Below are 22986 nucleotides of genomic sequence, written 5' to 3'. Positions count from 1 at the left end.
ACAGCTGAACATAAGCAATGGATCTCCAGAAAGTGTTCAGAGGAGCCAGGCATGCTGGCAACAGCTGCCACAGAAGTGGAAAGACTGGGAGATCATCAGGCACTAGGAATTAATAGTGAGGTCATCAGTACCTCTGACGCATCCTAACATGGTCTCTTCCTACTCACACATCCCTACAACTTGGCTGCATTTGTATCAACTCTTAGACAAACTTTTTTTATTAGAAGAAGCTGTTACCTCTAGCTCCTGGTACTCCTTGATCTCCTGGTGCACCTTTCAGCCCTGGAAAGCCAGGGAGGCCGACATCCCCTCGGGGCCCTGCTGCTGCTCCAAAAACGTCACCAGGAAGGCCCTTCGGTCCTGGTGCTCCTGGAGCTCCGGATTTTCCTGTAAGGCCTGGGTGTCCCTGCAGTCCAGGTAGCCCATTTGGGCCTCTGTCTCCCCTGGGTCCAGTGAAACCTATACATAAAACAGGAACTAGGCATCACAGAGTTCACTACAAATGTTGGAGTTCAAATCCTAGATGTACCAACATGATGTTCCCATCATCACAAATGACAAGGTAAAGGCTTCTTGTGCTCTGGAAAACTGGAGCTGGACTGAAAGTTAAGCCCAAGCATTGGTGAAAGATAGCATGGAAAACTGCAGGGGATTGCTCCCTGTGGCCTAGGAGCCATTTGGGAGCCCTAATTTAGCAATCAGAACACTCTATGGAGCTTACCAGGAAGATAGAGGTTCGTGGTCCTGCCCTATGTGGTGGGATAAATTTAAGAAAATAAAGATGGTGCAGAAGGTAATCTTGCCCCTGAAGAGCTGCAGCTGTACTAACTACCAAAGATTAGGAACAGGCCTGCCCTTGATAGGCCAGAGCTGTGACTAGTAAGGAATAGTGCTATAAAAGAGTGGGTCATCTGGTCCAGAGGGCCTGGGGTTTTTGGCTGTGAAGTGGTGATGGTTGTGAAGAAGAAGGAGTCAGTGCTGTGAGGAGCTGCACATGAGAAATCACTGAGAAGTGTGAGAGCTTTTGTGTATGATGACTAACAGCCCTATACTGCACAGAGCTGTGTTGTATGATGTGTCCCTTGATACACCAGGACATGTACCAGCTCTTCTTTTGCTTTCTCTGTTGCTACTACAGATGCTGTAGATGAGTCCAGAGAATACTGTCAGGCCATGTGCTGCCTGAGGGCAAAGCACCACCTGGCACTGGATTTGGGAAAGTTTGCAGCACTTTAGAATCTCTGAGGATTTAGGACTTTGAAATCAGATCTCTCAAAAAAATTTCCAGAGAGCTCATAAATTAAGTTGCATCAATGGCTTCTGTAATGGGGTACAGAAAAAAACCCCAAATAACTCATTACCCATTTCTCTGACCAAATAAACTTGGTCAACCACAGGGAAGTGTTAGTTTCTGGAGGTAATTCCTGTAATTCTTCATGGATTGACTGATGATTTGCGAACATACACAACCACTGGAGCTTGTATGTGCATGCCACTGAATGAATCACGTGTGCAGTGACACACACAGAGGCTCATTTATACTTATGTTAGAAAGAATTAAATGGAAGTACTAATACTATTATTTTCTTCCTTTCTTCATCATCATTATGAGTAAAATGCACTTGGAATCTAAAATATCTTGTCATTGAATTTCTTCATGAGAATTTCATGACTTTTTATAATCACATTTATAATTTTGAACAATAAAGCAGAGTGTAAAAGGTTGACATCTATGAAATTTTTTGTGATTATGGAGGTTGCAAGAAATACTTCTGGATTTAAGTAATATTTTTGTCTAATGGTTTATTGATTCAATGTAGAAGGGAAGATAAGTGAAAATGTACCTAGAATCAAGTATTTGTGTTTAAGTAACTTCAGTAAAAAGGTCAAAAGTATATAAAGAATGAGTAACTATTTCAAGATACCTGGAGGACCTGGGAATCCTTCCCGACCTGGATCACCTCGTGTACCATTTAGCCCAGGAAAACCCATTGGACCTGGATCACCTGGGAATCCTCTTGCACCTTTTGCACCTAAATTATATAAAAAGAAAGTACAAAAGTGTTATCTGAACAAACAAAACAGAAATGTGCATATAATGTAAAATAGGTACCAGTAAGTATCATCATGATGTGTTTCTGAATGCAAAACTGAAATATTTAAAAAATAATTAATGGGGCTATACAGTAGCTCTTTATAAGTATTCAAGATTCCAAAACATGGACCACAAATCTAGGTTAAATGCTTTTACAAACATGGATTAACCTGACTTAAAGACTAATGATATGGAGACTCCTAGGGTAAGGATAATTGGTTTCACAGACTTTTGGAGCTTTTCAATATTTTGTAAATTAAGGCTTTTAGATTAAGGTCAAAAGGCAATGTCAAAAAAGAGTGTTCACAGAAATGGGCACAGATGAGATGCTGTAGGAGGAAAAAAAATTTTCCTTTCCCTGCTAAACTGATCACAGAACAAGAGCAGACTGGCTTAGATAACCAAGAAGCAGAAATGTAAGGCTAAAGGTTAGATCTAATAATCCTTCAAATTGAATACAAATTAACTAGCCTACTTACTATATTTGTAACATTACAGGTCTAGAGATTTCCTAGTAAAAGAAAGGATGTGCCCTGGAAAAAAAAAAAAAGGTGTGCCAGTTCTTAAGGCACTGACCTCTTGTTCATACTGATTTTTCTCCTAACAGCTAAAATAATACCGCCTTTCCTTGTGATACAGTATTTGACATTTCAGTAAGGGCAAATATTACTGGTTTTTTTAACATGTCAAAACCTGCAAGCATTTTGTAGCATTCCTTTGTTATGTTTATAAAATTATATATTTTTTTCCATGCAATAGTTTTATTACAAGAGTCTTGTTAATCCACTGTATTACAAGATCAAGATTTTTGGTAAAGTTCTTTGAAAATAATTCCTAGGAAATGCTTTGTTCCACTATGCTCCCAGCACTTTGAACTTTATAAGGTCCCAGCTCAGGCTTGAAGGTCAACAACATGCTTTAACATTTAAAATGTTGTTGCTTAGCATCACCATGAATTACAACTCATTTATTCATTATAGCAAGTTTCTCTCCATCCCTGACTATGACAAACCAAGGGAAATATCACCTGGATTTTGATACTTTCTTCCACTTCAGTTTTCTGAAATTTTTATTATTTAACCATGATTATTTGTTGTTTTAACTATCATTTGTGAAGGGGAGCAGGAAACATTTTAAATAATGAGAAATAAGGTGCACATAACCAGCCAATGCAGTGTGCATAATATTTCACTGTGCTGTACAGGACTCTTCAGTGCTGGACAGGACAATTTTTTCTCTCCCTTATATGAAAAGTAACTTCTCAGAAAGAAATCAAAAGGAAAATCTTAGGCTTTCAGGTCTCAATGAAAAACTCCCATGTGCCTCTTACCCAAATGGCACACTGGTCTTGTTTCCCATCTGCAGTAACTGGCTTTCATTAATTCTGTTCAATATTGCACTAATTAAAAAGCCATGTGAGAGAAAGAAGGTGCAGAGGAAGAAAACATCCACTGCTTACCACATATTTCAGTAAGTCAATACATAATGTTAGCTGGTGATAACATGTGCCAAACAGCAGCATGAAAAAAGTTTTTTATTTTGGAAATGTAATGTTTGGTTTGCAAATATTTTAGTTGTTTGAGACAGAAAACAGCCTAAAAATTTTATTCAACACTAATTGTGTGGACTTTGAGACTCCTGAATAACCAAGATGTTTTTGTGTGCTGCCAGGAATCTCAAAGGAACACAAAGGCATGAGGGTGGCGGGTTCTAAAGACAACTCCTTGCTTGATACACTGTGTGCTGTGAGCACCTAGGACACTGAGAGACCTGATTGTCCACAGAGGAGCTCCATGCTGGCTGGGCAGAATGTGGGAAAGCCTGTGGATAACCCCATCACTCCAAGCAGACAATGAAAATGGTGTGAAGGAGGTGCTGCTGCTTTTGTGTTGGTTTGGCCAATGTGGGTAGCAATGATGCTCCAGAGAACCCAACTGACACAGCTATGGCAAAAAGAAGCTGTGCAAATGTGTCCTGTTCCTCCCAGGCTTCTGGTTCCAGAACTGCCTCTGGAACTGACTGAAAGGCAGCCACAAACAGAGTTCTGCACTGGGCTCTGCAAGGGGCCCTTCCCAGGTTTTGGAGAGAGAGGATGAAAAACAAGTCTTAAAAAAAAACAAGTCTTAAAATTACTAAAGCATGTAAGCTAACAGAGGCAGAGAAGGATCTGTGAAAGAGCTAGCCAAGAATAGAAAATGTAAAACACATGAAACAGCATCACTTGTGCTACAGCAGTCTTACAGCTGGGAGTTAAATCTGACAAATCTGACTGTACTCACTGAAAGAAAAATCTTCAAGTTCATATGAACGAAAATAAACAAATCATATTCAGAAAAAAAAAATACAAATATTGCAAAGAAAACAAGAAGTCGTGATCCTACCAACAAACTTAGGCACCAGGACTAAGGAAACACAGATAATCTTTCAACTGTGATAAAATTTTTCCTTTTAAGATGCATTAGTCTGTGATAAATCAATTAATAAATCCATCTATACTAATAAACCTTGTGCTGAAAAAAAGGAAAGAGCTTGACCTTAAAATTTATACTCCAGATCACTAAACTTGGCTAAAGCACAGAAACAGATGCATCAAGAATTTTACATTTACGAAAATCTGAAAGACCCAGCTATGTTTTTTGTCAGTGTCTTTACAGCTCGTGATAAGGATTTATTGAAAAACAATTTTATTGCTTAGGTGGGGAGTACATAAGTTCATAGGAACTATCAGTGCTGGTCAGACATTCCCCCTTCAAGGTCAGTCATTATGACCACCCAGCACACCCTGCCCATGTGTCTCAATTCCATCTCACACAGTCCCTCAGGCTCTGTCCTCACCTCCTCTTCCTCTTGGAAGAAGGTTTGTCACTATTGAGTCAGGAACAGGGGTCATGTGTCATATAGACTCTAGGTCTCTTCAGAAGGCAAATCTGAGTTTATTACAATCCCATTCTTTTATACACCATTCCAATACAGGTGGGCCTGATTGGTCATTTAATCAACACCTCGTCACACCACTGGCTAATTAAGACAACCTCAGGTAAACATCTTGTGAGAAAACAACTGTTTCAAAACACCAGCTGCAAGATTGTTTTAATTCTTTAATTCTCTCAGCCTTCTCAAAACTCCCCAGAACAATTCCTGGGAAAGTTTATCTGGCTTCTCTCTCTCTGATGAAACCGTCGCATTCACAGCTCCCCCTTTGTGTTTAAAGGAGGAGGGGTGTTTATAATCCCCTGCAGGGCCCTTTGCCAGAAGGAGAACAAACACAGCTCAGAGGTGGGGAACCCCCAGTGGTGGGGAGGCCCAGGATGACCAGGTGGCCCCTCTGGGCTAGGAGGGACCAGCTCTGCAAGGCAGGTGTGTGTGTGAAAACAGACAGATCAGCTGTGTTGTGTCAGCCTGGCCCAGACACTGAGCTGCACCACAGGCTCTGGGATCACACTTGCTGAAGGAACTCACACTTGCTGAGGGAATTCTGTACATAACTTGAAGGGGAACAGTGAGAAGGATCTGCCACAGTCCTCCATCAAATACTTTCATCACCCTGCTCTCAGAGGACAGGATTTGCCTTGTGAGGTGTGCAGTCAGCTCTGAGAGCTCAGTACACTCTCTAGCACCAAACCTGTAGACTCTGTTTACTCTTACTCGCATGTGGAGAATAGCAAACAGGCTGTCCTTTCTGCCTTCTGCTTTGTGGCTGACACTCATTAGCAAAGGCAGGCTTAGTTCAGGAATGTGAAGTCACCTGGGCTGCTCACTGCTTAGATCTCTCTGGCAGGGTCAGGTTCATGCTGTGTTCCAAAGTAATTTCTAAAACTTGCTGTCTGCTAAGGCTCAGTTATAACTGATATGGCAAGATATCCTTCAAATGCAGTGTATGTGGGAAACCCAATATGGGCAAAGGCAAAACATTACCTGTGGCTCCTGGCAATCCTGGCCTTCCTTGGGATCCCTTTGGTGGCCTTACACAGCCTGCACCTGCAAACAAAAAAACCAAGTTAGTCACACTATATGTGCTCCTATACTGTCTCTCTGTGTCTCTGGGCCTGCAGTCAAGACAGTTTCATTAAAACAGGTGAAGGAAATTAACAAGCAAACTCCTAATTTGAAAAGACATTTTATTTTTCATTTAAAAAAAAGTTGGCTATGTGTGGCATTTTCAGGGGAGCACTCAAGGTGATCTCCACTCCAAGAGCTGCTCTTCTGCCTGTTTTACAGGGGTTATGGTGGCAGGTCCAGTTGTACCAGCACAGAAAGGGTAGTCCAGACTACTGCATTTTTCAGAATAAGATAAATGCCTTGTTTCCCTATGGGTATTTTATACCCATGAAGCAATCAAGTTAATTTTGGTAAAAATCTAAGGGTTTTTTCTCATATGTCACATTGGACAGAAAATCTTCACTCAAAGTTCTCCTTCCAAAAAATTGCTAAAATTTTCTTGGGCACCTAATTTCTGGCACTGTTTTTCTAGGCTGCACAGTAATCACACAATAAACACTCAAGAGTGATGAAATAAAAAATTTCTGAATAGAGCCAAAAGTGCAATAATTTTGGAAAATGTTCAATTTGATTATTTTGTTTAGAGCTACATCAAGTATATGCATAGTTATTTGTGACCTAAAGTTCAAACAATTTACAGCCAAGAGCATCCAAAGCAGTCATCAGAAGAAAGTATCAACCCATAAAAGCAGCATAATACTACAAAGATATTCAAGCCATGTATATGTACAGTACCTGACCATATTGGTTCAGTTGCATCTCCTCTAGGAAAGTCTTCAATGACCTGCCCACAGTCTGTGAACAAAGAATTATAAAACACAGTTATTATCTAAAAGAGCAAAATTGCAAAAAGACAAAAATGTTCTCAATTCTAACCAAAATGCCTACAAAACCAGCAGATAATGTATTCTCTTATGTATTATGCACACATACCACACAAATCCACTATCCACACTATCCACACATTGATTAGATCCAGGTCTAAAACCTATCCTGTCCATGTTAGGAGGCTGTCCCATGCACTATGTAAGGCTGACATATGCTTGCTTTAGCTTTAATATTCTGCCAGGCTTCTCAAAGTGGAGGAATAAAACTCTGAGCTGGAGCACTTCTGAATTTAGCCCAGGCATTGCTAGCTTGGAAGGGACTTGAAAAGCTGCAGAAATGCTATGAGGAGCTCTGAAGGGTGGAAGCATGATTTTCTGTGGTAAATTAAAAGATTATGTTGGATGGCAAAAATCAGAGAAAACCACCTGTGGGATTTCCAATGGCAGCACATTGCTCCAATGCCTCCAACTGCTTGAAACCTGAAAAATGTTACTTGCTGGCACTAACACATTAATTCATGTTATTTCAAAACTTGACATGAAATTGCTGGACTTCTGAAATATCTCCTTTTTTAAGCTTTCTGGACAATACCAGCATTTCCTTTTACCCCACATAACCCCCACCAAGCTGTTCCTTTTCAACAGTGTGCTGGATAAATGCTGCACAGAACTCAGAGCTGATCTCCCATGGCTCTGATGTAGGACAGAGTTGTGTCTCTTACCTAGTTGGCCAGGCTCCCCTGGCAGACCAGGCAGACCTGGAGATCCTGGGCTTCCAGCTTGTCCTTGGTCACCTGGAGGACCCCGGAAGCCTTTTGGACCAGGAAATCCCTCACCTGGCGGGCCTGCTTCTCCTGGAAAGCCCTTTGGGCCTAATTCACCTGGATAACCAGGATCACCAGGGAAACCTCTGAGAGAATCACCCTGTGGGAAGTGAACAGAGGTGGTCACTCCTGACTCTGCTGAGAAACAACTCAAACAGTTGAACTGCTCTCATGAACAACATCTTATAGGCAGTAATTTCTCAAGTGTTGTATCCCAGCTCTTTTAATCAACACTGAAAGTAAAGTATTTTTGAAATAACCTGACTTTAATGTAGACCACATGGCAGTAAGGGCATTAGAGAAGTGCTTCTTGAGGGAACATTCCCCTAAAAATGTTGGCCCATGAAAAGCACTTGGGCAATACAAATCAGTGTTGTGGAGGGGCTCCTGGTCCTTCCTGAAAAGCTTTAAGTTGATTTGGGAGACAAAAAGCATTGTTAGAGATGTTCCATTGTGGCATTTACTTCTGAGAAAAGCTGACATAAAAATGCACCCAAAAGATTTTTTCTCTGTCTGCACTTCCAGTGACATTTCTACACTACTGAATCAACATTTTACAAAAATCATTAGAGAATGCTTTTCTATCTTCAGAAGCAATATAAAGTATTATCTTCACTGGTAGGAAAAGTACTGTGGTCTAGAGAGCCTAGTATAGCTCTTGCCCATCTTCAAATATGATCTATGAGTGTCCCAGTAGTTCAAAATATCATTTATGATGGCCACAGGAATTCTTCTTGCAAGGTATTTAATTTTGCCTATAGAAGAAAGTTAAAAAATGAACAAGACTACATGTGTAATTTCTAGACAGCTACAGTTAGTTAGGTGAATTGCTATCAAGCAAAACGATGACATAATGTACATTTTAAGAACATAAAATTGTAGTAATTTTGCTTTTCTTCAACACAGTTGTACCAAAGTTATAAAAATTCAGTCACAAAGAATCTCAGACTATACCGAAGGAGTTACTAATGAACCATGCACTATCACTTGTTGTTTAAGTAAAATGGAAATAAAAGTGAAAGATTTTTCTAAAAATCCTTGAGAGTAAACCTGATGCTTAATTTATCAATAACCATCAAACCCAGTCTAGTTCTGCGTCATTATCTGTGAGAGAAGGACAGGCTGGTGATCACAACTCCTCAGAATTAAGTGCATGAGTAGCTGGGTCTGGTGTGTTTGCTGTATTTGCTGCTTACCGGAAGGCCAGGCTGTCCTGGTAAACCATCCAATCCATCTCTGCCTGGGAAACCATCCTCACCTCTGATTCCAGGCAGCCCAGGGTCTCCTCGGATCCCTTTGGTGCCTAAAGAAGACATTCCATTGTGAGACCAATCTTTCATTAATACTACAAATAACAGGAAAAATACAGGTGATAAGAATTTTCACTCTACCTTTTGTAGTTACGTGTAAAGAGTCTCCCTTTTCTCCTTTCCGTCCAGGAAATCCAGCTGGACCCGAATATCCCTGGTGTTACATACATTAAAAAAACCCAAAACAAATGAGAACTGCTTAAGAAGTAAGTATCAAGATTTGCATTTCTACTGTACTGCTTAAACAAAAAAAAAAAAAAAAAAAAGCCTCCTTAAATTTTACTTCTTTCCTGTTACTTGTTACTTTCCACGAATGATTTCCTCTTCAGTATTCCCATTCTTCTGCAGAACCTTTATTAATATGTTCTATCTAGGACCAGGGTCTCTATGGCATGGTGGAGGAGATTCTGCATGAGGATGGATTGGGACACCTGTGGCTTTCCATGAGCCAGAGTCCTGCAGGACTGCTAGGTGACTGCAGGACTGCTGTGGAGTTCTGCAGGACTGCTGCTGCAGAACTGCACTGGAGAAAACCTGGTGAATTACTCAGTGTTTGCCACTAAAGAAAATGCCCCAAGCAACTCTTTATCACCTTGGGAAAAACCTTAAAACCTTAGGGTTCTACTGATGTGCAATTCCTCCTGTGCACCAGTCCCAAGGAGAACAACCTGACAGCTAGCAGCGGATTGTGATTCAAGCACTGTTCTGGGGCTGAAAAGCAGCATCACCTTCATTTACCAGACAAGAATTTGGGCATAGAAGGATTAAGGGATCAAATCACTTAATCAAATCACAGATTGGTGGTAAGGCTTTGGTTAGAAGGGAGGGCTGGAGGTCTCTGGCCCAGCCCAGCACCTGGACACAGAGCAGGTTGCCCAGGGCCTTGCCTAGCCATGCACTGAAAATCTCCAAGGAGGGAAACCTCTCTTGCAAAGAAAAACTGTGGGGAAGCTAAAGACCAGTCTCTGGCATTCTTGACTCCTTGGCACAATGCTGGAACCTCCTCCTGAACAGCCCATCTGAAAGTGAAATTTCCAGCTGCTGGCCAAGAGCCTGGCAATCACAGAACTAAACCCACATCCATGGCAGGTGCCAAGGCCCAAAGGTTACAGAGCCATTTACTAGTGATTGTTTTATGCCATTTAGCTTTAGTTCTGAATAATTACACTCATGCTCACTAAAACATAAGCCGTGCATGTCAGGATTGCCTCAGCCACCGCTTACTGAATTCCAGGGCAGACACTGAATGAAAGGGATGTACCTGATAAATTTATTTTTTGTTTAAAATATCCCTGTGCCAGATATTATTTAAAAGTGTGCCTTTGGCACCACTGTATTTTATTGACATTCTGGGTGAAAAGCATGTGTAAAAACTGTATCTCAGCTGCAGGTCACCACAGCAGTGCAAGTTTGCACTTCTGTTAGTCAAAAGAGTGAGATTAATTTTGATTATAAGCATTCTGCTTTACCTGGGACATACTTGAAAACTGCATTTTAATGTGACTGAAGCCAATCTGTACTCTACGGTAAAGTCGTTTCTTTTGGACATTGATTTTTTTCAGGCCAAAAGAAACCTCAAGAACTTAACATAATGCTGAATTACTGTATTAACACTGCACTAATAGCATGATCTTCACATTGCTATTTTTTTTTCTCAAGATTTAGTTGTTATGTATAATACAATTCAGCATAGAGGTATTTTCAAAATATTTTACAGCTGTTCTAATTTCTCTTTGTCCACAGGGAAACAAAATCCTTTTGCTTAGGATAAAACTTCATTTTCATTAGAATGACATACATCTCATCAAGATTAATTATATTTATCATCCACACATGTAGCTTTTTGAACATGCTTAAAAAATTATGGAGTGATTTTTGCCCCAATATATGGACAAGAATATAAAAGCTACATGGTTTCACTTTTTGAATTTGCTGTGCTATGTGTGTACATGTTTATACTTCCCTCTGTTCTACAGTAACTCTAATTCTGGGATGAAGAATCTCAAAAGCAAAAAAGCTTTGTAGAAATTACAAAGTTTTAACCAAAGTATCAATATTATATTTTTGGAAATATTTCTGTCAAATTTTTTGTGACTTCTAGAAAGTCATAAAAGTATTTAAGTATTTTGAATTTTTGCAAAAAATCTACCCTTTCTGTTTTTTTTTTATAGATCCAAAATAATGTAAATGTTTAATGTATTATTTTTTAATTCTAAAAAATTCCAAACTTTAGATAGTTGGGGGGGGGGGGGGGGGGGGGGGGGGGGGGGGGGGGGGGGAGGGAGCTTGGCTTTTTTACTGTCCAGAAGAGCCTAAAGTACTAACTGAAACCAGTCAGATTTGCTCTGACATCTTTGGACTTCAGAATGGTATGTAGTGTTAGGAAAAGAGGAATGGTTTTATACTGGTAGACAGCAGGTTTAGATTAGATATAAGGAAGAAGTTCTTTACTGTAAGGGTGGTGAAGCCCTGAAGCAGGTACATAGACCCAGAAGAGTTGTGGATATCCCACCCCTGGAAATGTTCTAGGCCAAGAACACCTGGATGGGGTTCTGAGCAACCTGGTCTAGTGGAGGAAGTTCCATCCCATGGCAGGGGTTTGGAACTGGGTGATCTTTAAGGTCCTTTCCAACCAAAAGCATTCTGCAATCCTTTGATACATAAAATCAGCTTCTGGGTCAGCATTACAAAGGACTTATTCTAAAATCCTGAGAGATGTGGCTGATTGAAGCCAGTTCTGCCTGTGAGGAGCCATAATGCAGTGAGCACACCACACAGTACAGCACCTCTATGATTCACCTATAAACAAGCTGTTATGAGCCCTTTCCTCAGTGCTATTGAACAGTGTTTTTTAGAAAGACTATATTGTGAACAAGAACCTTACATTTTATCAGTTTAACATGTGCATCCTTTAAGCAACAACCTTAGGTTACTACTAGAGTTGTTTTCCTTCCCTGGTCAGATCACACTCAATACAGCAGCTTGAAAGAGTTTTGCTTTCTTCAGGTGGGAGGTGGATTTTGGTTTATGGGGAAATCTTTTACTCTTCTCAAAATTTGCACTTCCATTCTAGCAATTTTTTGCCTTCTGTAGAAGGGAGGGAGGGAGGGAGGGAAGGAGGGAAGGAGGGAAGGAGGGAAGGAGGGAAGGAGGGAAGGAAGGAAGGAAGGAAGGAAGGAAGGAAGGAAGGAAGGAAGGAAGGAAGGAAGGAAGGAAGGAAGGAAGGAAGGAAGGAAGGAAGGAAGGAAGGAAGGAAGGAAGGAAGGAAGGAAGGAAGGAAGGAAGGAAGGAAGGAAGGAAGGAAGGAAGGAAGGAAGGAAGGAAGGAAGGAAGGAAGGAAGGAAGGAAGGAAGGAAGGAAGGAAGGAAGGAAGGAAGGAAGGAAGGAAGGAAGGGAAAATAATACTTTTCATAATTTTCCCATGGAGAATAGCTTGAGGTTTTGGATTATTTTCATTTAAAATTAGCATATAAAAGTAAGCAATAAGAAAACCCCAACGATCTCACTTTTGCTCCAGGGAAGCCAGGAAGACCATGTGGTCCTTGATCACCAGGTTCTCCTTTGCTTCCAGGCTGGCCAGGGGTTCCTGGAAAGCCAGGAGGGCCACGGGGGCCAGTAGAGCCCCTTCTGAGTTCCTCACCCAAAAGGCATGTAGTGCAATCCCCTTCTTCACCTAAGAAAAAATTTGGAATGAGAAGAAAGAAAGTTCTATCAACAACAAACAGATGTGCAGCTGTATCCTTCTTATATATAGACTTGAGAATATTTGAGCAGTTTCTCAAATACTTGAGAAAATGACTCCTTTTTTTTTTTTTCTGACAAGAATATAACATTTCTTTGTCATGTTAGCCCCAGATCAAATTCATCAGTCCTCATGCATGTCACAGTTCAATGAACCCAGACTGAACACACTGGGGCTTTAGATAATGCATAACAGCAGATCATCCATTGAGTTATCCGTTATAACCTACCTTTAGGTCCTTTTTGTCCTCTTGGCCCAGGAAAACCTTGCACACCATATCTACCTGGTGTTCCCTCTCGTCCTTTTAATCCAAAGAGAGGACCTAGAAGTTTAATTTAATAAAAATATAAATTCATCTACTGTGGATTTACTCTTTTTCTCTTTCATTCCTATTTATTTGAGCTGCAACACATTTTCCCCTGTTTCTCCTAATGTCACTTCCTGTCTAACCCAGCCTGCTATGATGTACTCCCTTCTCTCTTCCTCTCTCCATCTTTTGACAGCGTCTCACACTCATTCTCAGCAACTTCCATCTGTTGTGGCAGACAATCCTAACCATTCTTTGCCCTCTATAACACTGAATTCCTCCTCTCAGCCCCACCTACTCTGCATTAGCACAAATAACCTTCTCTGGATCATCTCCTGCACATCCTTTCCTCCAGTCTTTCAAATGTTGCCAGGACTGTCTAAAAATCATACAAACATTTTCTTCACTGATGAGTGTACACAACTTCTTTGTGTGTCCTCCCCACCTCTCATTTAATTTTCATTTCATTTCATTTCATTTCATTTCATTTCATTTCATTTCATTTCATTTCATTTCATTTCATTTCATTTCATTTATCATTTCATTCTGCCAATGTCTCACCTTGCCCTGCCAGCAGCTGTCTTTAAAATAATCAAAGATGTTCCTGAGAGCTCTCATCATCTGTTTTAGCACTTACCAGGGGCTCCAACAGGACCAGGTGGACCAGGAATTCCAGGTGAGCCATCCTTGCCTGGAAGCCCAGGCGGTCCCGCAAAATAAGCAGGAGATCCAATTTCACCCTTTTCACCTTTTGGTCCCATTTCTCCAGGCAAGCCTGGCTTATCCCCATCCGCTGAAACAGAACCAGGGAAGAAGTTCAGAGCAATTCCTTAACAGTGATGCCCAAAGAGCTGTGATGTAACAGAAGAGAAAGTTCATACAATTGCATCTAACATGCAAGGAAAAATGGACATGCTTAGCATGGAGCAAAAATGGTAACTGCACTTTTCACTTGAGCACATCAATAGCAGTTACAGAAACAAGGCTCTGTCATCATCTCTATTTCAGCAACTTTGCAAGAGTCCCACTGGTCCAAAGGAAAATGCTCCTCCCATTCTTTGCCCCCCCAGTTATTATCTCCTACTCTGCACTGTGTATCACATGATCACCACAAAGATTTTCCCCACTGTGACCCGGTATCAGTCAAATTCCCTATAAAGTTAAGCTGTTAGAACATGTATTGCTGGCATTACCATCAGAAAATCCAGGAAGACCAGGTAATCCAGGATCTCCCTCGTCTCCTCTGTCTCCTGGGAGTCCAGAAGCGCCTGGGAAGCCTGGATCACCTCTTGCACCTGAAAGACATCCCCAATTCCACAAAACGTTTAAGTGTGATGCTGCTCTTTGTAAAAAAGCAAATATTAGAATCTTCAAGTGTCTTGGAATAGTAGAGTTTACAACAGTTTCTAATATAGCTTTAGACTGACAGGAGTGGTGTGGAGCCACCAAGCCCAGGAAGCAGGATAGTATCTTTCACCTTTTACTAATATGCAGCTAGAGCTACATTGCTCCTGGGAAGCACAGCAGAGCAGCTTCCTGAGGAGAGAGCCTCTTTTTCCTGCAGGAAGTTTCTTCTGTAACAGATGTGTGGTATGTGAGCTTTCCTTTGCTTCCCACTACCAAAAGCATCTGGGCCCAGCCCAGCTACTGCCTGCAGAGAGTATCATACTCTTGTCAAAGATCAGTGATAGTAGAGGACAGGTGGTGTCTTCAGCCCTCTGCCTGCTTCTTTCTATCTCTACACAGTCCCTCCTGCTTCTAAAAGGTTCGCAGGGTATCCAGGGTGATCTGATGTTTTGGGCCTCTTTTCCCCTTTCTCTGGGAGGAAGGGAGCCATTCACTGCTAGTCTCTCTGGCTTACAACAAGACAAGTAAACTCTGTGGTATGAGGACAAAGGCCAAGGCAATGGCATGTGATCACTCTTGCTGTTTGCTGGCACCTTCCCTTGAATAGTTTTGGCCTTGGCAGACTGCTTTCACCTTTTATGTGTTTCTAGTCTGGCCATGCAGAGCCACCACAGCTCTGCAGAACAGCTGACACTGGGTGCTACAAGCACAGTGAAAAGATCACAAAGGAAATTTGTCAATTTTAAAAAGGAAAAAAATACTCTTTTCTTTCTTTCTTTCTTTCTTTCTTTCTTTCTTTCTTTCTTTCTTTCTTTCTTTCTTTCTTTCTTTCTTTCTTTCTTTCTTTCTTTCTTTCTTTCTTTCTTTCTTTCTTTCTTTCTTCTTTCTTTCTTTCTTTCTTTCTTTCTTTCTTTCTTTCTTTCTTTCTTTCTTTCTTTCTTTCTTTCTTTCTTTCTTTCTTTCTTTCTTTCTTTCTTTCTTCTCTCTCTCTCTCTCTTTCTCTCTCTCTTTCTTTCTCTCTTTCTCTCTCTCTTTCTCTCTGATAATAAGAATGCTCTCTGCTATGCTGACACTACTGTGCTTGATCCCAAGTCTGAAACAGGACACAGAAGACAGACTCCCATTCTTCCTTTTGCTGGACAACAAAGTCACACGCTTTTTTGCTTGCTTCTTCTCTGTGGATACAGGCATGCATGGAAGCCTTTTGTATAGCAATCCAGCTCAGCAGGAGAGACAAAGAAACCACCTGCCTGCAGAAAGGTGATTAGGGCACTCTCTTGGAAGGCAATTACAGCTTCTGGAACACTTTAGCAAACACATTTTTTAGGAGTTGAATTCTCAGAATGTCATGCTTTTGATCTATGCAGAAGGCAGTAAAACAGCTGAGATAAACAATGAGAGAAAAGAAGATGTACCTTTCCTCGGGATGCGGGAAGGGAAATAGGAATCTGGCCCTGGAGGACCCATCTCGCCAGGCTCCCCCTGTCAACAGAAGTTGAAGTATCACTCCCAAGCACATTGTTATAGAGAATTTCTTTAAAAATGAAAAGGTATCCCCATGAAACACAAACCCCAACTCCCAAAGGCACTGACATAACATTTAAGAAACCTCAAAGATATCGAATTAACAAACCACATAACTGGTTCTACAATGGCAACAGACACAATTGCTACTACATGATGACAGAAAAGGAAAGAAGGCAAAATGACAATCTGACTTATCGCTTCTGGCAAGTCAAAGTAAAGCAGTACCTTGCTTCCTCTGGGACCATGACCACCAGGTGGACCATCATATCCTGGAATACCCTGTAATACACATAGAAACAATTGACTTTGCCTTTATCAGAGAGAGACTAAAATTATTTGGTCTGTAGCAATTCCTGTAACACCAATAAGGTTCCTTGTGGTTTGCTGTCTTGGACCAAGCCTAACTCTTGGCAAAGGCCAGAGGGACCTGCTGTGCTGCAGGCTCTGTCACCCTGGCAGTGGTGCACATGGAAGGAGCACCTACACTCACACCATTCCATGGATGCTGTAGGGTGCAGGAGGAGAAAAGGGGATCCCCTCCATGCCAGTTGACCCTGAGACACATGGGCTAGGCAACCAGACCACAGCAGCCTGCTGCAAGAAAACTAAACAAGTCAGAAGCATTACAAGTAGACATATTTTCACTGGAATGGGAACAGTGAGCAGTGAGCAGTGAAATGGCACTGAAGTACATAGGTGCTTTTTGCTCTTTTCCAGGTGGCTGGAGACTGTTTGGCTGAAGAAGGGATGAACGAGAAGAACTCAGAAACAGATGGATTTCAGAGATGCTGACCCAGATGAGATCATCTCTTCTGTGTGTTTTACTCAGCTCTTTGACAACTTTTGTTCTCTACAGGAAATATTTATATGTACTCTGGAAAGAGACTGGTGTTAAAAATGTGTGCTTTTAGTAGAAAACAGTGGCCAGATCAACAACAGGTGTCAATTAACACAGTAGTTTTTTATAATTCACACTTATTAGTCAGTTTTTTATAATCTCAGTATTCCTCAAGTTTTACAGTGGGTACAACTCTTATCCAGAACTTCAGGGTTAATAACCAGCTCTGTAAGTCACTCCTGAAGTAGGTTTGAAGCACCAGAAGAATCACAGCTCTCAATCAGATGCTGCAAACCTGATCACGTTTCAGAGGCTTTTCCATAATGGCAAGTGTGCATTTCACCATTGGAAAAGGAGCCTCCTGATTATCAGGTGTAAAATCTCTTTACACTAGGTGGAGCTGGCGGTCTAAAAGCAAAGCCAGCAGCTTCCTGCTCAACTGCAACTTCATCTGTGTGCTAGCAGGACCTAATCATCCTTCTTTCTTTCTCAAGAATAAAATCACTCAAAAATCAGCACAAAGGAGGTTGTGAATAGCACATGGAGCAGGGTGTCCCCTCACACATACATTATACAATGATAGTCCATCCAAACCAATGTACCTTCTGCTACAATTATTGCCAAGATTCATCCTCAAAAAGGAGCAGCCACTGCTCACTTCTGACTGCAGCATGAACCCATGATAAGGTCAACCAGTGGGCTTTAATGGGTTTTGCATCAGCCTCTCCATGTATGCATTACTAATAGCAATTCCCTTCCACACCACCAGACTGAATAGCTGTGCAAATGTTATTTTTCAGATTTCGTGTACTTTCATGTCCCATGTGTTTCATGTTATTATTGTTATGCCTTGGTGGCAGGACAAATCTTTAAACAACTAAAGATGGCAAAGCATGGAAAAATCGTGCATCCCACAGCTATTTACCTCATGGAAGTGATTTCTAATGCTGACTGAAGAAGCCTTTTTTCTGAGACCAAACAGAAAGTCTCTGTCTGACAGAACGCTATTTTAAATATTTGGGTGTGTTTCCATGGGGACAGAGATTAAACTGGTATATTTATCAGTTTCCATCTCTTCTCTCTTTGTGATATCCAAGATAACCGTACATTTCAAACACATCTGCAGAAAGCTATTCAAAAAAGCTTCTGCTTGTAGCAAGAAAATGACAGAAATCATAATCACAGTAATTAGAACAATGAAAGTTGTACTTCCCTGTAATGGTCTCAAAAGATGCTCATGGTTTAAGCAAAACTGGACTTTAATCATAGGGTAATTTTTTTTTGCCTCACTGATGTGAAAAATAACTGACCCAAAATTAGAATGATGGATGAACCCAGATGATATTTGTTAGACTACAGCTAGTGTAATTGTAGGCAGAATTTGTCCTCTACAGTTTACTTTTCAGACAGATTGTCTTCATATGTATTAGAAACAACAGTCTTGTATGAAATACTCACTCTTTCTCCACTGAGTCCTGGAAAACCAGTGATGCCAGGCAGTCCCTATGAAGGTACAATACAATTAACAAAATAAAATTACATTCTAACATTCTAATGGCAAAGAACCATTATTATTTCTTAGATAAAATAAATCTAACAGCTTGAAACTCCAGATATGTTTTCAAATAGAAAACAGTACAAATCAGTGCAAACAGTATAAGTCTGAAATCTAATCTGGCATTATATTTTTTTCTCTCTTAATCAATACATTGTAAATTGACCGTAAGATTATAAAGATGACTGATATTTTTTAAGAAAATGTATTCTCAGTACTGTTCTCACTCCATTTAAGCACTTCAGAAACACTGCTCCAAAACAAGCAGTCAGAGATGCTACAAGGAAGCATTTACATTGACTTTTGCTTGAGTCCACAAATAACTGGAGTCAGACTCAGGTTGTTAACCATGGTCTGCAGACAGCTCAGGTGGGAACAGTGAAGGACAGTCTGTGCTGAGGACCAGGACAGCAGCTCTGCTTGGTGAGCTTCAGGTGAGAGATGCACAAGGCTTCCCAAGGATGGCAGGCATGCCTTGCCATTCTTTGGCACACCTGTGAGTCCTGTGGGGGCCTCCTCCCACCACCATTTCAAAATGGCTTTTTTTCCTTTCCTGCTTCAGGCAGTTCTGAGCTGGCCAAACCTATTGATCTGAAGCACTGTAACTTCTTTGATTTTTTCATGTGTGTTTTGTTCCAAAAGGCAAACTCTCAGCTCAGATCTACCCGCTCAGCTGAGTGAATTCTACCTTTAGAACTGACTAACTGAATGACTCACCCTTTGTCCTGGGTAGCCCGTTACCCCTTCTTCACCTTTTTGGAGAGGAAAGAGAAGAACACCCTAGGAAAGATTGCATGTCAGTTCAATGTATTTCTTCATTATGTACAAAAAAATTGCAACACTGTCTATGGAAGCTAAACAGGAAGAAAGCATCATTGTAACACAAGGATAATCTAATAATAGCTGCATGTGAAAGAACTGTTGTCCTTATAATTAAGTGTAACATGCTTGCTTTGTTAGAATAGCAGGAGCAGGCCATTAGACAGAGGACAGTGTCTCCCTCCTATCATCTCCTTTATTTCTTCTGTGTCTGAAGCTCTGAAGAAGAGCCAAAGTAATTATTCAGCTATACAACCAATTAAGCAACTCAGCTTATGCCCAAACTGTAGCTTCAGAGAGCTGTTTGGCAAACACAGGCACGCTGCTATCCATCCTACTATACAATACAAAAGAAGGGGAGAAGCACATATCCCCTTTTACCACATCAGCATGTAATTATAGCTTTTCTAATGAGAAAAAAAATATCCTACATGTGTGGAATATGATCAGCAGCTGAACAACAGGCTAGCAACCACACATGGAGGGCATCAGGGCTCACAATGTGACCTTCTCCCATAACCTTGTGGAGCTGCTGACCAGACCATCTGAGAAAATAAAGCTCTGCAAAATGCTCAGCGAGGCATCCCTGCTTAGTAAAGATTCTGTTTTAAACCCCTCTGGGAAGTCAAAAGGAACCACTCAATGGCAAAGCTATTTAGTCAGTCTAGAGCTTGTCTGTGAGTTATAACTAAACCATGTTCAGTCAAGCTGGGTTGACAGCTTTACACAATACAACATATGGGATTACTGCCCACGTACTCAACAGATTTAAAAAACCATGAGACAAAAAGTTTGTATGTGTTGGACAGTAGGCTAAAAAGGATTAAAAATACAATATGTTCCTATTGAATGAAATACAGTGAAATTTAAAAACATAGATCAGAAGAATAAGTAAAGAGATTTATTAATAATTAGAACTAAAATTAAAAATATGTGAGGAAAGGTCTTATTTCAGTAAACCAGTCAGCGAACAACTGATTGTAGTGTGGAGTTATTACACATCAAGCTGTTCAGTTTTTATGAAGCATTAGAACTGGTGTCTCTGCTTATAACACATCTATATTGATCCATATCTATATTGCATCACATCAGTGAAGAGCACACAGGAATTAACTCTAATATTATTATTTGACTTTGTTCTTCTCCACATGACTTACTGGAAGTCCAGCTTCTCCTCTTGGTCCAGGATCTCCTCTTTCACCCTAACAATAAGGAAAAAGTATTCAGATAGGTTTGGCATTCCCACTTACATTTCAATAACTTTTATACAACACAAAATGACTGATCGAGAGACAAAACACTCCTCTTGTGCTGTTCTTTATTCACATATTTCTTGTATGAAATCAATGCTTTCATGATAAGTTTTTGAAGTTGATTTTTAAAGAAATATTTGATCATTTTTCTGAAAAGGTCTCTAGGAATGTCCAGCTCTTTCCAGACTTGTTGATGAGATGTCTGGGTGGTGAGTGCCAAAGGAATGCCCATGAATAAATGCACACTCTCCCATTTTTACCTACTGATTACCTACGAATTATTTGATCAAGAGCTTCAGTTAGGGTAAGACAAATCAAAGCCTAAATTCCACTCTATATTGATGACATCTCCATTGAATATAACAGCTCTCCAGGTAAGTAGCTCAATGTAGGTATCTGCTTAGTCATGGAAATCTCAGCATGTATGTTATTTAGGGCAGACTGCAGAGTATCAAAGGTGTTTTTAGATCTTCCAGTATCATAGCAATTTACTGCAGAAGTTGTATGAGCCATGTACACTTTCTAACTTCAAATATGGGAAGAAAAATAACTGGTCTGGAGCTTGGTGTCTGATACAGAATACACACATACAGGGTATGACTGCCTCTGCTCCCAGCAAGGAGCAGCAGATGAGAATAAACTGCATCTGGCATGTGGGGATTTCTCCAATATGTAAGACTAAGCCTTAACTCTAAGTATATAAATATCTGCATCACATAGATAAGTTATCAAAACAAACACAGTAATGGTTTCTCAGCAGGCATTTCTGCTTGTAAAATGAGATGTGAGTGATGGCCAGTAGCTGCACGCTTAAACAAAAAGAACAAGTTTGCCAAAGACATCTCTAAACTTGAGAAATACTTTCTGAATTACTTTCGCCACCACAGTTTCAATAAATTTGTTCTGATCCAAGTTTGTGAAAGTAGCAAATTTCTCTTCTGGTATATTAAAGTCTTTTAAGTTCTATATGTTACAGCACTTTTGTACAATATTTTCGTTTCGGTAGCGCAGAGCTCCTGGTTCCTTTTTTATTTCAGAAAAATGCCCTCTTGGTTACCTTGTGCTTGTCAGGGGAGACACCTGTCAGTTCTCCTGTAGGAAGCCCAGGTGGACCTGGAGGACCTGGGGGGCCCTGCAGGGAAAACACAAAGGAACATTTACCAAAGGAACATTTACCAACAGCTCTAATCCCTGGCCAAGTTGCTCAGCAGAGGCTATAGGACACTGCAAAGGAGCAGCACAGATTTGCCTCTGCTGGGAATGTGGTTCTAAACCATATACCATACCAAATAAATTGGTGGCAAGATAAATTAATTTTGCGTTGGGTTAACATATAGCAGAACTTGCTCTTGCCCTGCCTGTTTTCAGAACAACAGCAGAGATTACTGCATTGCATAAAGTGGCATGGCTTTGTAAATTTCAGAAGTGTTACCTCTGTGTCAGTGTAAATGAGAGCACACAGAGAACTAGACATATAGGGGTTAGTTCAGCTATGATGTCCCTTATTGAGATTATAATTACTTTCAGACCTATACTTCGTTTTTCTCTTATAATTATATAATGCAATTGCAAATGAAGAGAGTATTTAAAGTATGTTAATTTATAAATAGCAGAAAACATCCACCTGCCCTTTAGTAGTGATATTAACTCATTAGTTTTCCTTTACCTGTTCACCTTTTTCTCCAAAGAAGCCAAGACCCCTGTTGCCCTGCAAAAATAACAGGTCAATGTTTACCAAGTGTATAACTCTAATCTAATATAAAATTCAAATTTAAACATGCTTAAAAGCCTTTTGAGGCTTACCAATCTGTACGACACCACTGAAGAATGCAATCAAACTATAGCCTAGGCTTACCCTGAAGTATTTTTAGAGATTTAGAAGTAATTTTACAGACCCAAACTTTTATAAAGACAACTGTTTAAAATACCATGCTACCAGTTCTTCTTTGAGTCATCCACTTAGTAAGGTCATGAAAAGATCAAGCATTTCTTCTGAAAGATTTTTTAATAGCCTTGAATGCTAAATAAAAACACCTAAATAGGCTGGAACAATGAAGTCATATATTTTTTCCATGGAGATAAAATTGAGTATTGTGAAGACTGCAAGGATTCTCTGTTCATGGGAAGCTACTGTGACTACAGTAGCAAATTAAATCTGGCTCTAATCTTTTCAGGGTAGGTGATCCCAGTGTAAGATTAACTTCCCATGGTAGGCAGCCAACACAGAAAGTCTTGTGCTACACAGTCTTTCGTGCAGCCCATGGTTCTTTCTTTTACTGCCTTCAAGTAGGTCTTGGATAAACCTCACCAACACAAAATCAACATTGACAACTCTGACACAAAGACTTACTTGTGGTCCTGGGGGCCCTGGGGGTCCTGGTGGTCCCTGGGGAAGCACAAGAGGGGAGAGCAAGTTACTTGTTGCTTTCTAATCAATGCATGCAGGAGGTTAGCTACCCTCTGTCTGAAACATAAGTACATAGTTAGGAGGGAGTGTACTCCTCAGCATCCCAAGTGCCATTGTTACTATATTAGCTCTATTT

The 22986-nt window shown here is 40.5% G+C and overlaps 1 protein-coding gene across 1 annotated transcript in view; it reads right to left on the bottom strand.

Annotated features, from left to right (window-relative positions):
- The window catches only part of COL4A2 (collagen type IV alpha 2 chain), a 143362-nt gene that overhangs the window by 22010 nt on the left and 98366 nt on the right, over nt 1–22986 (bottom strand). The window contains exons 11-29 of the mRNA XM_058018759.1: nt 22794–22829; nt 22110–22151; nt 21501–21575; nt 20348–20392; nt 19089–19151; nt 18275–18319; nt 16204–16257; nt 15867–15933; nt 14298–14399; nt 13742–13897; nt 13027–13119; nt 12562–12728; nt 9137–9209; nt 8942–9048; nt 7644–7845; nt 6830–6889; nt 6011–6073; nt 1926–2033; nt 238–459 (exon numbers count right to left, since the gene is read on the bottom strand). Coding sequence (XP_057874742.1) covers nt 238–459; nt 1926–2033; nt 6011–6073; nt 6830–6889; nt 7644–7845; nt 8942–9048; nt 9137–9209; nt 12562–12728; nt 13027–13119; nt 13742–13897; nt 14298–14399; nt 15867–15933; nt 16204–16257; nt 18275–18319; nt 19089–19151; nt 20348–20392; nt 21501–21575; nt 22110–22151; nt 22794–22829 — 1780 coding nt within the window. The remainder of the gene's footprint in view (nt 1–237; nt 460–1925; nt 2034–6010; nt 6074–6829; nt 6890–7643; nt 7846–8941; nt 9049–9136; nt 9210–12561; nt 12729–13026; nt 13120–13741; nt 13898–14297; nt 14400–15866; nt 15934–16203; nt 16258–18274; nt 18320–19088; nt 19152–20347; nt 20393–21500; nt 21576–22109; nt 22152–22793; nt 22830–22986) is intronic.

Source organism: Melospiza georgiana, chromosome 2, assembly GCF_028018845.1.
Source record: "Melospiza georgiana isolate bMelGeo1 chromosome 2, bMelGeo1.pri, whole genome shotgun sequence".
Lineage (NCBI taxonomy): Eukaryota > Metazoa > Chordata > Aves > Passeriformes > Passerellidae > Melospiza > Melospiza georgiana.
Note: the sequence above shows the minus strand (reverse complement) of the source record. Positions and strands in the feature narration are given on the sequence as shown.